The sequence below is a fragment of the Colobus angolensis genome, unplaced genomic scaffold (assembly GCF_000951035.1).
Source record: "Colobus angolensis palliatus isolate OR3802 unplaced genomic scaffold, Cang.pa_1.0 Scaffold3, whole genome shotgun sequence".
Classification (NCBI taxonomy): Eukaryota; Metazoa; Chordata; class Mammalia; order Primates; family Cercopithecidae; genus Colobus; species Colobus angolensis.
Genome location: NW_012116265.1, coordinates 21,269,538 through 21,284,525, shown reverse-complemented (window position 1 = coordinate 21,284,525; position 14,988 = coordinate 21,269,538). Strand labels below are relative to the sequence as shown.

Here is a 14,988-nt window from a genome sequence, read left to right as displayed (position 1 = left end):
CTGGGAGGCAGAGGCTGCAGTGAGCTGAGATCGCACCACTGCACTCCAGCCTGGCAACAGAGCGAGACTCCATCTCAAAACAAACAGACAAACAAAAAAACACACTTTTTTTTAGCCTTTGTCCTGTGCAATATATTTTCCAACCTCTTTCTATAGATTCATTCTTTTTCATCACAACATTTGCCTTGGCTTCAAATTCTGGAGATAAAATGAAAAAATAATTTTTACTTTTGAAGGTAATATACATCATCTAGATACCAAGCTACCTTCACAATTTAGGAAGCTTAACCAATGGGCGCTGTGCACCAAGTCCTGGGTGAGGTACTCCATCATCAGAGCTTACTCCTTACAACCTGTCTCAGTAGGTGTCTTATCCTCATTCTAACCTGTGAAGAAACTGAGGTCGGAATGCCTCATGACGTGCCCAAGGCCCAGCAAACTTCATTTGTTCACTGATTTACAAACATTCTTTAATCTTTTCTCTGTGTGTGTTGCAGGTCCCCAAGGTATATCTCATGCCCACCTCACTGTCCCCTCCGTGGACATTCAGCAGAGCCTGCTGGCCGGCTGCCAGCCACTCATTCACTCAGCAAGCCCAAGCCAACTTCTCCTGCCACCTTCCTTCAGTGTCCCCCGGCTCTTCAGTGGAAAATCCAGCTCGACTCTTCCCCGAGAGTTAAGTCTGGCCTGTTCTCCCTCTGAATCCTGCCTCCCATCTGCACCCTGCCATTCCATCCTGGCTATCCCCACCCTGGTTTGGCCCTCACTGCCTTTCACAAGGACTGTTGCTGCAGTAAGTTCCTTAGAGGTCTCCCAGCTGCCTTCCACAATCTTTTCTCCCCAACCCCCAACACGGTGATTTCTCAGAAGCACAGTTCTAGTCCTGTCACTTCCCAACTCTAGAACCCTCAGAGCCTCCCATTGTCTTTTTTTTTTTTTTTTTTTTGAGACAGGGTCTCACTCTGTTGCCCAGGCTGGAGTGCAACGGCCCTATCTTGGCTCACTGCAACCCCCGTCTCCTGGGTGCAAGCAATTTTCCTGCCTCAGCCTCTCCAGTAGCTGGGATTACAGGCGCCCACCACCAAGCCCGGCTAGTTTTTTGTATTTTTAGTAGAGACGGGCGTTTCGCCATGTTGGCCAGGCTGGTATGGAACTCCTGGCCTCAAGTGATCCACCTGCCTCAACCTCCCAAAGTGCTGGGATTTCAGGCGTGAGCCACTGCGCCCGGCCTGACTACTCTTTCCCTGGCAATTCCTGCGTCACCAAGCCCCAACCCACCCTGCCGAGTTTTGCTTCCATACTCCTCTCCCATCCAGCCGAGTTGAACCGGCCTCCAGCCACGTTGTTTGTTCAGATAGAATTTTTCTTTGCCTTCTCTTCAAGGCCGCTCAAGCTTCATGAAGCGGTTCTTTATTCTGACTATGCCCACTTCTCTCATTTCCCTCATCACCCGGCCCCGCTCCACACCCTGCACTTATCTGTAAACTCCTAACAGCCAGGAGTTTAGCCTGAAATCCTAGCTTCCTCTTTAAGGGCTAAAATGCCTTCGCACGGGGTGCAATGGATGAACCCCACTGCCTGCTTTCTAACGGGTCTAGCCGCGGGCAGGGGCCTGGGTTATGGAGCCGCATGACGCACCAGGCCTGCTGCTGGACCCCAACAAGCCTGGCCTCTGTGAACCCAGCTATCCTCACAAACTGTCTCTTCAGGCCACAAGCACATTAGACGCTTCCGTTTTCTTTTCAATAAATCTCAAAACCGGCCGGGTGCGGTGGCTCAAGCCTGTAATCCCAGCACTTTGGGAGGCCGAGACGGGCGGATCACGAGGTCAGGAGATCGAGACCATCCTGGCTAACACAGTGAAACCCCGTCTCTGCTAAAAAAATACAAAAAAAACGAGCTGGGCGAGGTGGCGGGCGCCTGTAGTCCCAGCTACTCGGGAGGCTGAGGCAGGAGAATGGCGTAAACCCGGGAGGTGGGGCTTGCAGTGAGCTGAGATCCGGCCACTGCACTCCAGCCTGGGTGACAGAGCGAGACTCCGTCTCAAAAAAAAAAAAAAATAAATCTCAAAACCGTCAGCTGACAGGCACAGCACACACAGGTCATTCTAGAAATATTGGTGGTCTCAGCAAACTCCAAGCTGGAGACGACACGAAAATGATAGATCCGATCCCTTCTCTCAACAGAAGAAATCAAGGCTTAGAGAAGGGAAGAGACTCGCCCTAGGTCCCACAGCAAGCAGCAGTACTGGAGCCAGCACGGAGGCTCTCCAGTTCCACGGTCAGGGCTCGCTACGCTACACCCTGAACGCAGACCCAGGGCAGCGGCCTCGGCCGCCTGAGGCCACTGCCCAAGGTATCGCCGCCTGTCATAACATCACGTTACTTCTGTCCCTCGCCTCACAGACTCCTTCGCTCTTTCCACTATAGGGAGAGGACTTCTCCAGGGCCGGATCAGCCTGCGGAGGGTGGAGGACACCGCCTCTCAGGAAAGGGGCCCCAGACGGTTTCGCTGCTCGGGGAGCAGCCCCTCGGCCCCGCCCCCACGTGCGCCTGGCCCCACCCCCCCAAGCGCTCCCGGACCAGCCTCCACGTGCATCCGGCCCAGACAGGCCAAGCCTGGGAGGAGCCGAAGCCCCACTCCCCGCCTTCTGCGTAGGAACGCCCCTATTGACGTCGACAGACAGAAGCCGCGTCCAGTGAGAAGGAAAGGACGGCCGCTATAGCCCTATCGGCTGCTACAACACCAAAACGTATCCACCTAACTGGCTGACGCTACACCTTGGTCTTTCCGGGTCCTTGCACGCTTTGGCCCAACTTCTGCACAACTGAGCCCGAGGGGAATCCGGAAGGGACCTGCTGAACTAGTAAGTCTGTGCTGCCTGGGGTGCCTACTGGCGTCGGTTCGAGGGCTGCCGCGCGCCCGCTGCAGAGCTCGGGGTGGGAGACGGGCGCGGCGAGGAAGGCCAAGGAAAGGGGCGGGGAGGGGCGGGGAGGAGCGAGCACGTGGAACGCCGGTGCCACTGGGCCTAGGTGGCAGCTGGGGCGGTGCGCTCAGCCCGTTTGGGGACGCGTGGGGCCCTCCGGCCGGATCAGCGCTACAACCGTAAACACGCAGGGAGGGCACTCCGAGTGTCGCCGCTGAGGGCGTTTCTCTAAGCGCTTCTCTAAGCCCTGCTGCTGAAGGCCCCACGAGACACCTGGCGGGGGCTGGGCTGCGGGCCTTGGGGCGGTGTTCCCGTGAATGTTCAGGTCAGCTTAACAGGTAAGGCGTGGCTGACGCTTACGAAGTGGCCGGCACTATGCTGGCTGCTTCACAGGCACTAAGTTTTCCCAGCACCAGCGCTATGATGTGCTTGTCAGACGCAGAAAGGGGTGCAGTCTGGTTGTCCGTGAGGGGTAGCGAACGAACTAGCAAGTGGTGGGGCCTGGATTTGGCCCTTGCCTTCACTCTGAGTTGTGTGTTAACGAGAAAGCTAGCTCTTCCACGCCTCGTGGGTTCCCCGGGGGCTTCAGAAACCGTGACACCTTTCACCATGGTGTTCTACAGGCATTGTCTTGTGACTCCAGCGGCGCAGCCAGAAGCAAAGAAAACTGAGGGGACAGCTTCCTAGAGGAAACAGTTCCAAAGTCCCAAACTCTGATTTTTAAATAAGGATGGAAATTAGAGTTGAGGTGATGTTTTGTGGGTAACCAGGCCTGGGAGTCCTACCAACAGAGGTGGTTCCACCATTTAGCTTACCCTGGTTATGATACCTAGCCCTCTAAGCCTGTTTCCTCATTTGTAAAATAGGATTGAAAATACCAACTCAAGGTGGGCATTAGTACAAAGCCTGCTGCCTGAATTATTTCTTAAATAAATGTTAACAGAAAACTTTGTTGTTTTTAAGTCGGCCATCCAAAACGTTGTTGTTTTACAATGAACAACTCTTAACTGCTGGGACTACAGGCACGCACCACTAGACCCAGCTACTTTTTAAATTATTTGTAGAGACGGGGCCGGGGGAGGGAGTGGTGTCTCACTATGTTGCCCAGGCTGGTCTTGAACTCCTGGGCTCAAGCAATCCTCCCACCTCGGCCTCCCAAACTGCTGAGACTTTAGAGGCGTGAGCCACAGCCCTGGCCTGTAGAAGCTACTTTGTATTCAGCTTTACAGACCAGTGGAGTTAGCGTTTTGCACACTACAGCCCGCTGGTATGCGGACTTTTTTTGTTTGTTTGTTTGTTTGTTTGTTTGTTTGAGACGGAGTCTCGCTCTGTCGCCCAGGCTGGAGTGCAGTGGCGCATCTCGGCTCACTGCAAGCTCCGCCTCCCGGGTTTACGCCATTCTCCTGCGTCAGCCTCCCGAGTAGCTGGGACTACAGGCACCCGCCATCTCGCCCGGCTAATTTTTTGTATTTTTTAGTAGAGACGGGGTTTCACCGTGTTAGCCAGGATGGTCTCGATCTCCTGACCTCGTGATCCACCCGTCTCGGCCTCCCAAAGTGCTGGGATTACAGGCTTGAGCCACCGCGCCCGGCCTTTTTTTTTCGTTTTTGATATGGAGCTTCACCCTTGTTGCCCAGGCTGGAGTGCAATGGCGCGATCTCGGCTCACCGCAACCTCTGCCTCCCGGGTTCAAGCGATTCTCCTACTTGAGCCTCCCGAGTAGCTGGGACTACAGGCGCGCGCCACCAAGACTGGCTAATTTTTTGTATTTTAGTAGAGACAGGTTTTCACCATGTTGGCCAGGATGGTCTCATCTATCTCCTGACCTTGTGATCCGCCCACCTCCCAAAGTGCTGGGATTACAGGCATGAACCACCGCGCCCAGCTAGTCTACAGACTTTGAACAAAATTCCCCTGTTGTTGGATATCTAGGATGTTTCTCACTTTAACTATCACAGCATGGTGTAGTAAACATCATATATATATGTAGTTTATATATAAATATATCTGTATGATTTATACTACACCATGCAGTGATATTTCACATACCCAAAAATTCACTTTTTTAAAAAGGGTTCAATCCGGTGGCTTTTTAATTGGCAAGATTGTGCAACCATCATCGCTGTCTAATTCCAGAACATTCTCATCCGCCCAAGAATCAACCCCGCAGCCCCAGGATACCCCAGTCTCTGAGCCCCGGTTGTTGGGCTCTAGTCTAGGGCCCCTAACCAGGTGCTAAACAAGATGGTGAGGCCCAGCCTGGAAATCAGAACAGCCCCGAGGCCTCCAAACCAGAGAGCCCCGTGGGGAGATGGAGCCCCTCCCCCATTCTGAGCTTTGGCCTAGTGCTAAGGCTGGACCTACCCCCTGTGCTGTCAAGCCTACCTCCCGGGGGAGGCGAGGCCAGCCCCGAAGTGTGCGGGCTGCCATCCCCCACACTTGGCTCCCCAGCTGGCCGGATTTGGGGGACGGGGACGGGGGGGGGGCCAGCACTGCGGGTGGCGCGGAAGCCCGGGGCTGCCCCCTACTGGGTGTAGCGCACCCGTCGCCCCTCGCCTCCTCTGGGCCTGCGCCTTGGGCCTGTTGAGGCCAGGCCTGGAATGGTGCCCTGGAAGCAGGTAAGAGCCTGTAATTCCGGAAGCCGCGGGCTCCCAAACCAGACACCATTTTGGAGACCGGTGCAAAAATATTTGCCGCTTGTGTGTGGAAAACTGCGAGACTGTGAGAGAGCCGACCTTCTCGTGCATGAACCTTTATAGAAGGTGGTTCACATATTCTGTACACTACATACACATACGCTGGGCACATACTGGCTCGCTGTGTTAAATCTCAGAATTGCTGCCGCGCGTGGTGGCTCACGCCTGGCATCCCAACACTGCGCCAAGGCGGGAGGATCTCTGGAGGTCAGAAATTCAAGACCAGCCTGGGCGGCTACAAAGCGAGACCCCGTCTCTACAAAAATATTTTTTATTTTTATTTTATTTTATTTTTCTGTCAAGCTGTTTTTTATTTCAAGGGGAGGACAGTGGAGGGGGCTCAGTCTTTCTTGGCGGCGGCTTTCCTCATGGCAGCCAGTACCTTGTTGAGCTCCTCCTGCTTTCTCCTGACACGGATGTGCGTTCCCACCCTTTTCTTGATGAACTTGAGGGCCCGTTTCTCCTTGGAGACCTTCAGTAACCCCATGGAGCGCAGCTCGTACGGGGTAAAGCCACACACCTCCCGGATATGTCCCGCACAAGCTTGGTGTGTTTGCTCTGACGCCCGCGGCGGCGGCTGTGCCTGGGCTTGCTCACGTTCTTGGTCACCTTGTGGCCCTTGCTGAGGCCCACAGCCATAGGGTAGCGCAGAGCCAATGGCTGCTACTCTCCAATGGCGGCCGTGGCGGAAGGCCAAAAATGTTTTTTAAATTAGCCTGGTGTGGTGGCACTCGCCTGTAATTCCGTCTACTCCGAGGTTGAGGCAGGAGGACGGCTTGAGCTGGGGAGATGGAGGATGCGGTTAGCAGAGATTGCGCCACTGCACTTCAGCCAAAAGGAGGGTAGGAGGGAATAAGTAAATAAAATTAAATAAAGTGGTATCTCACTGTGGTTTTGATTTACATTTACCTAAGGACTAATGATGTTGGGTATCCTTTCATGTGCCAGTTGGCTATTTGTGTAGGTTCTTTTTTTTTTTTTCAGACGGAGTTTAGCTCTTGTCTCCCAGGCTGCAATGCAGTGGCACCATCTCGGCTCACTGCAGCCTCCACCTCCTGGGTTCAAGCGATTCTTCAGGCTCAGCCTCCCAAATAGCTGGGACCACAGGCTCCCGCCACCAAACCGAGCTAATTTTTGTATTTTGTATTTTGAAACATGCTATTTCACCATATTGGTCAGGCTGGTCTTGAACTCCTATCTGCGAGTGATCCACCCGTCCCAACCTCCCAAAGTGCTGGGATTACAGGCGTGAGCCACTGTGTCCGGCCCTAACTAGTGTCTTTTGATGCACGGAAGTTTTCAATTTTGATGAAGCCCAATGTGTGTGTGTGTGTGTGCGCGCTTTGAATGTCATATTTGAGAAATCATTGCCTAATCAAGATCATGATGATTTATACCTTTGTTTCCTTCAAAGAGTTTTATAGTTTTAGATCTAGATCCATTTGGGTTCGTTTTTGTCCCATATGGTATGAAGTAGGGATCCAAATACATTCTTTTGCAGTTTGATATTCAAATGTCCCAGCAGTTGAAAAGACACTTCTTTCTTTAGTTGAATGGTCTTGGCACCTCGATGAAAACCAATTGACCATAGATAGGCATATGGGTTTATTTCTGGTCTCAATTCTCCTCCATTGATCTATATTTCTATCCATATGCCAGTAACATGGTGTCTTGATTACTGTAGCTTTGTAGTGAATTTTGAAATTGGGAGGTGTGAGTCCTCCCAACTTTGTTCTTTTCCAAAATTATTTTGAGTATTCTGGGTCCCTTGCATAGTATGAATTTAGGATCTGCTTATCCATTGCTAAAAAAAGGGCATTTTGAATTTTGATATATGGCTTGCATTAAATCTGTAATTTCTGTCAACAGTGTTTTATAGTTTTCTGTGTACCTGCCATACATTAATTTTGTTAAATATATTCCTAAGTACTTTTTCTCCTATTTTTTTTTTCTTTTTTTTTTGAGACGGAGTCTCTCTCTGTCGCCCAGGCTGGAGTGCAGTGGCCGGATCTCGGCTGACTGTAAGCTCCGCCTCCCGGGTTTACGCCATTCTCCTGCCTCAGCCTCCCGAGTAGCTGGGACTACAGGCGCCCGCCACCTCGCCCGGCTAGTTTTTTTTGTATTTTTTAGTAGAGACGGGGTTTCACCGTCTTAGCCAAGATGGTCTCGATCTCCTGACCTCGTGATCCGCCCGTCTCGGCCTCCCAAAGTGCTGGGATTACAGGCTTGAGCCACCGTGCCCGGCCTCCTCTTTTTTTTTTTTTGTAACTGAGCCTGAGCAGGACCAGAGGAGTACTTTATTCTTTTTGATGCCATTGTAAATGTAACTTTTCTTTAATATTCAGACTGTTCATTGCTAGTGTATAGAAATACAACTGGTTTTTCTATATTGATCTTGTATTCTGCAACCTTGCTGAACTCATTTATTAGGTCCAGTAGCTTTTCAATGGATTCTTTAGGATTTTCTGTATGTAAGATCATGTTTGGTCACCTTTTATTTCTTTGTCTTGCCTAATTGCCTATCTAAAACTTCCACTACAATGTTGAATAGATGTAGTGAAAACCAACATCTTTGTCTTGTTCCTGACCGTAGAGGGAAGACTTTGTCTTTGGCCAGTAAGTATGATGTTAAGTGTGGGTGTTTTGTAGTTGCCCCTTATCAGGTTGAGGAAACTACCTTCTGTTTCTAGTTTGAGTGTTTTTTTAATCATGAAAGGATGTTGCATTTTGTCCAGTGCTTTTTCTGTGTATCAGTTGAGAAAATCATGTGAGGTTTTCCCCATCAATTAATACAGTATATTATATTGATTGATTTTCATATGTTGAACCAACCTTATATTTCTGAGATACATCCCACTTGGTCATGGTATATAATCCTTTTTATATGCTCCTGGATTTCACTTGCTAGCGTTTTGTTGAGGATTTTTGTGTCTCTATATTCATAACACATATTGACCTATATTTTTCTTTTTTTTTTTTTTTTGAGAGATGGAGTCTTGCTCTATTGCGCAGGCTGGAGTACAGTGGCATGATCTCAGCTCACTGCAACCTATGCCTCCTGGGTTCAAGGGATTCTCCTGCCTCAGCTTCCCAAGTAGCTGAGGCTACAGGTCGTGCACCACCATACCTAACTAATTTTTTGTATTTTAGTAGAGACGAGGTTTCACTCTATGTTGGCCGGGCTGGTCTTGAACTCCTGACCTCAGGCGATCTGCCCGCCTCGGCCTCCCAAAGTACTGGGCTTACAGGCGTGAGCCATTGCACCCAGCCTTGACCTGTATTTTTCTTCCTATATCTTTGTCTGGTTTTGGTAACAGGGTAATACTGGCCTTATCAAATGATTCGGAACAATGTAGTAAATATCTTGGAATTATTTTTGGAGGATCAGTTCCCGGAAGGAAGGCATGTACATTTATAAGTTACTTGATAAATATTGTCCAATCATTTTCCAAAAAACCAAATTGTGTTTATTTATTGTTTGAGATTAACACTGTCTTGGCAGAATAGTAGTCTCTTAGAAATTATGATTCTTTATGCCTTGAGGTACTTAAAAGTTTCTCTGAAAGACAAAGACAAGCCCAACCTTCTGAAACACACCTGATTTTAACATCTAGAGCAGCTCCAAAGGTACTAGATGCATCATGTTACCAGCAAATTGTTTTTGAGTGCTTCCTACATAGAACAGGGTTTCTCAGCTTTAGCACAACAACTCTTGTTGTTTGTGAGATGGAGTCTTGCTATGTTGCCCACACTGGTCTCAAACTCTGGACTCAAGCCATCCCACCTCAGCCTCCCAAGTAGTTGGAACTGCAGGTATGAGCCATCACAACCAGCTGAATAATTTTTTCTTTTTTCTCTCTTTTTTTTTTTAAAAAGTATTTATTTGAGACAGGATCTTGCTATGTTTTGCAGGCTGGTCTTGAACTCCTAGGCTCAAGCAGTCCTCCTGCCTCAACTTCCCGAGCAGCTGGGATTACAGGCATCAGCCACTGCACCCAGCCCTGGATAATTCTTACTGAAGAATGTATGGAAGCTGCCCTGTGCATTGTAGGGTGGTTGGCAGCATCCCTGGCTTTCACCCACTAGGCGCTAGTAGCAGCCTACCCCTCCTTCTCCCAAGTTTTGACAAACAAAAATGTCTCTAGACGTTGCCATGTGTCCCCTGGTGGGCAAAATAGTCCTTAAGAAGCACTGATCTACAAACTGTGATGCATACTGGGTTTTATATTAGTATGATAATATAAAGATAAAATTGTCTCTAATGGCCAGGCACAGTGTGTAATCCCAGCACTTTGGGAGGCCGAGGTGGGCAGATCACGAGGTCAGGAGTTCGAGACTAGCCTGGCCAATATGGTGAAACCCATCTCTACTAAAAATACAAAAATTAGCCAGGCATAGTGGCGCACTCCTGTAGCCCTAGCTACTCGCGAGGCTGAGACAGAAGAATCGCTTGAACCCAGGAGGCAGAGGTAGCAGTGAGCTGAGATCGTGTCACCCTATCCTTGTTACTTTCAAATATGTCTGTTTAGGCTCAGTTTCTCTCTGTATTATCAGACCGGTATTTCCCATTGCCTGCATCTTGAGATTGATTTGTTCAAAATCAGACTTATTCTCCTCTCCCCAAAGTGTTCTTCCTTTATTCTTAGTCTCCCTGCTCATGACTTTTCCAGTTATTCACTTAACCTTTCTCAACTCCTCTCTCCACCTCTCCTATGAAATTCGCTGCCTAAATCTAAATCCAGGCTCTGCTATCCCACATACCATGTCCATAATGTGTAAGTGAGTTCATCTCACCTGGGTTGCTGCTGCAGTTCTTACTGTCACCTTCTTCCCCATGCCGCTGCCTTTCAGGTGCCCTTTCTTAGCAGCTCTAATCATGTCACTCCTCGCCCACCCGGAGTCCTCGTGACCATGCCCTGTCTGCCTCTGCAGGTTCATCCCCCCAGTTTCTTGAACTTCAGGCTCTGGCCATACCAGATGGCCTGCAGGCCCGCCGCCCCCGCTGCCTTTTTTGTGTGTGTGTGACAGAGTCTTGCTCTGTCACCCAGGCTGGAGTGCAGTGGCACTATCTCAGCTCACAGCAACCTCCACCTCCCGGGTTCAAGCGATTCTCCTGCCTCAGCCTCTCAAGTAGTGGGGATTGCAGGCGCCCACCACCATGCCCGGCTAATTTTTGTATTTTTAGTAGAAACGGGGTTTCATCATGTTGGTCAGGCTGGTCTCGAACTCCTGACCTCAGGTGATCCGCCTGCCTCAGCCTCCCAAAGTGCTGGGATTATAGGCGTGAGCCACCGCGCCCGGCCTAATTTTTATATTTTTAGTAGAGATGGGGTTTCGCCATGTTGGTCAGGCTGGTCTCAAACTCCTGACCTCAGGTGATCGCCCACCTCGGCCTCCCAAAGTGCCAGGATTACAGGCGTGAGCCACCGCGCCGGGCTTCCCTGATATTTTCATTCTTCAGACTGCATTTACCTCCCTCCCCCACCTCCAGCCCAGGCACGTGGAGCAGTCACTCCCTTCTCTCCCACCACACCTGGAGAGACCTGGGTCTGTACCCTTATCCTGCACTGCAGGGGTTGGTCTGTGCATCTGTCTCCCATATTAAACAATTAGTGCCTCGAGACCAGGGAGCACAGCTTATTATCTCTGCCCACTCCCCAGCGCCTCACATGGAGCGGGCGCTCTGTAAATGTGTGCAGAGTAGTAAATGGAAATAACCTAGAGCAGAAAGAAGCTACTTGGGACTTAAAGTAGCCACAGGTTTTGTTTTGCTTTGCTTCAGTTCAGCAAAAATTTACTAAGCACCAACTAGGTCATGGATGCTAGGAATAGAAAAAAGAACAAAGATGTTTGTCTTACAGAATTCCCCTCACATCCAGTATAAGATGGGAGTATGAACAAAGAGTCATGCAGTGATGAGTGCGAGCATGGACTGTAAAGCGGCCGTAGAGAATGAACTGTGTTTGTGTTTAGGGAAGACACACTCCCCACCCCTGAACAGGCTTCTTAAAAGTACTAGAAAGGTACTGTGTTCGTACTAGCCTTTAAACTCTTTCTGTATTTGGAAGGCTTTATTAGTGTGACTTTTTAAATGACTTTTTTCTTTTTTTTTTGGGGGGATGGAATTTTACCCTTTTGCCCAGGCTGGAGTGCGATGGTGGAATCTTGGCTCACTGTAGCCTCCGCCTCCCAGGTTCAAGCGATTCTCCTGCCTCAGCCTCCCAAGTAACTGGGATTACAGGCACCCGCCACCACGCCCAATGAATTGTTGTACTTTTAGTAGAGACGGGGTTTCACCACGTTGGCCAGGCTGATCTCGAACTCCTGACCTCAGGTAATCCACTCGCATCAGCCTCCCAAAGTGCTGGGATTACAAGCGTGAGCCACCACACCCGGCCTTTAAAAGGATTTTTGCCCAACCTCGCTAACTATATTACTTGATGTTGGCAGGCCCCCTTACCAGATTGAAATGCCTGTACCAGGGCCTATATGAGTTAGGGGTGAACACATGCTCTCCCTGGCCCAAATTGGCACTTGTCAGTGCTTTTCTCATCAGCTGTGTCCTGCTGATTGTGCAGCCGCCTGTTGAGGATAATGGTGTGAGTGGGACACGGTCCTGCCTCCTGTGGGTGATCTGAAGTCTGACTCACCAGTTCGTGTGTTCCTTGCTGTATTCATGCACTGTTACATAATTAAAGAAATTGGAATCATTTCATATATAGAACATGCACTCTGATGGAATTTTGACCTTTTTATAGAGTTGGTAATAATAATAAGCTTTATGTCAGTAGGGCTTATTTCTCATATCAGTCTTTTTCTTTTTTTGAGATGAGGTCTCACTATGTTGCCCAGGCTGGTCTCAAACTCTGGGCTCAAGCGATCCTCCCACTTCAGCCTCCCAAAAGTGCTGGAATTATAGGCATGAGCTACCGCATGCAGCCATTTTTCTACCAGTCTTAACACTGGCCACACGTGCTTCCCTTCCTGTGCACAGTGCCTTTCAGCTTGTAACTTAACTATTAATAAATACAACTGTATTCTTTAGCTAGGGTATAAGATAACTGATTCATAGGGAAACCCACACATGGCGTTCAGGAGCCATTGTTTAGGACAATTAATAAGATAAAAATTTGGGGGCCAGGCTTGGTGGCCCACGCCTGTAATCCCAGCACTTTGGGAGGATGAGGCAGGTAGATCACTTGAGGCCAGGAGTTCTTGAACAGCCTGGCCAACATGGTGAAACCCCATCTCCACTAAAAATACAAAAATTAGCCAGGTGTGGTGGCGGGTGCCTGTAGTACCACCTACTCTGGAGGCTGAGGCAGGAGAACTGCTTGAACCCAAGAGGCAGAGGTTGCAGTGAGCTGAGATGGTGCCACTACATTCCAGCCTGGGCAACAGAGCGAGATTCCATCTCAAAACAAACAAACAAAACCACACACACACATTTGGGCTGCAGGGGCAGGGATATTACTCTCAGAGAAGAGAAATTTAGACAGGCAAAAGAGCAGATCGGGGATTAGGGAGAAATCATGAACTCACTTTTGAACCTGTTGGATCTGCGGAAATAGACAGGAAGCAGCATACAGGAACTTGATGCTCAGTAGGGATATTAGGGTTGGAGCTGCATCTGCATTGGTAGATGAGATGTTGTTAAGTCTGAAAAGAAGAGGATCTAGGACAGAACAATGGGAAGCACACACAGGGTGTGTGACCCAGGAGAAATGAGCAAAGGATTCATTTAGCAAGAAGAAAACCAAGAGAAAGATATTACAGAAGCCAAAGGAAGAATGGAGCCTCCTGGTGCCGCATGTTGCAGGAATAAGGGCTAAAAAGAGACCACTCACTTTGGCAAGTAGGTGATCACGAGCAAGAGCATTTTACCAGAAAGGCGAGGAGAGAGGAAGCTTGGCCGCAGTGGGTTGAGGAATATTGGGAGATGAGACACTGAGTTCGTGGATATAGACCATTCTTTCAGAATATGCCCATTCTTTTTGGATTAGAAATGAAACACTAACAAATGAAAAACCTGGGCATGTTTTTAAGCTGAGATAAGGAGAAGGAGACATGAACATATGTGGAAACAGATGTCTGCAGTTCCTGGGGAGGAATGAGATCAATAGCCAGGTGGCATGGGTCTGCTTAGAAAAGGAGCAGTGATACCTGTTGTCTAAGACAAGGAAGAAGACAATTAGTAAAGGCAGGTATTTGTGGAGCAGAAGGGCGTGAAGTTAGGGGATTCATGCCTAGCAACATTTCTTTTTTTTTCTGAGATGGAGTCTCACTCTGTCGCCCAGGCTGGAGTGCAGTGGCGCGATCGCGGCTCACTGTAATCTCCGCCTCCCAGGTTCAAGCGATTCTCCTGCCTCAGCCTCCTGAGTAGCTGGTATTACAGGTGCACGCTACCACTCCTGGCTAAGTTTTGTATTTTTAGTAAAGACGGGGTGTCACCATGTTGGTTAGGCTGGTCTCGAACTGATCTCATGATCCGCCCACCTCAGCCTCCCAAAGTGCTGGAATTACAGGCATAAGCCACCGTGCCCAGCCGTCCCTATTTCTGTGGAGTAGGGAGCTATGTGGTCAACTAGGGGTGACAGGAAGGAAGTGGGAAGGATGTTGGGAGAGTGCTGGAGGCAGCCCTTCCCGGGTAAGGCTTGGTGTGGCAAATCTGATGATAACCCAGGGTGGGCCAGCCTTTTGCTGGTGCTGAACATGAAGCAGCTGTCAAGAAGCAAACAGACAAGCCCACGCCCACACGTGGAGATCCATGGAATTTTTGTTTTTCTCTTTTAGGAACAGATATGAATAAAAGTAGCTGGCAGAGTAGAAGAAGACATGGGAGAAGAAGCCATCAGCAGAACCCTTGGTTCAGACTCCGTGGTCCTGAAGACAGGCAAGTGTGCCGCTCTGGGGAGCCACTTTTGCCCAGTGTGCTTCTGGCATTGTATGCATGGCATGTCACATGCTCACAGGTGTGGAGATCACCAGGGGGCTCGTCCCAATGCAGGTTCTGATTCCGTGGGTCTGAGGGGTCTTAAGGAGAGCCTGCCTTCCTAACGTGCTCCCAGGGCATGTGGCTGTGGTGGGCCAGCCCACCACACTGAGTAATGAGGAGAGAGGACCACTCTCTGTTCTTTCCTAAGCGACCACGACCTCTGGCCAGGGCATTCGCCATAAGGCTGGAGGTAGACATTATCTGATACAGCTGGAAAACCGTTTTTCCATTTTGTAGACTTTTTATGAAAATACCTTTGTGGACCGGGCACGGTGGCTCAAGCCTGTAATCCCAGCACTTTGGGAGGCCGAGACGGGCGGATCACGAGGTCTGGAGATCGAGACCATCCTGGCTAACACTGTGAAACCCCG

The 14,988-nt window shown here is 49.7% G+C and overlaps 1 protein-coding gene and 1 pseudogene across 1 annotated transcript in view; one reads left to right on the top strand and one right to left on the bottom strand.

Annotated features, from left to right (window-relative positions):
* Nucleotides 1-3,064: 3,064 nt before the first annotated feature.
* Nucleotides 3,065-14,988, top strand: part of DCAF4 (DDB1 and CUL4 associated factor 4) — a 34,699-nt gene continuing 22,775 nt past the window's right edge. The window contains exons 1-3 of the mRNA XM_011949620.1: nt 3,065-3,251; nt 11,484-11,645; nt 14,416-14,515. Coding sequence (XP_011805010.1) covers nt 14,458-14,515 — 58 coding nt within the window. The 5' untranslated portion in view covers nt 3,065-3,251; nt 11,484-11,645; nt 14,416-14,457. The remainder of the gene's footprint in view (nt 3,252-11,483; nt 11,646-14,415; nt 14,516-14,988) is intronic.
* Nucleotides 5,963-10,560, bottom strand: LOC105517326 (annotated as a pseudogene).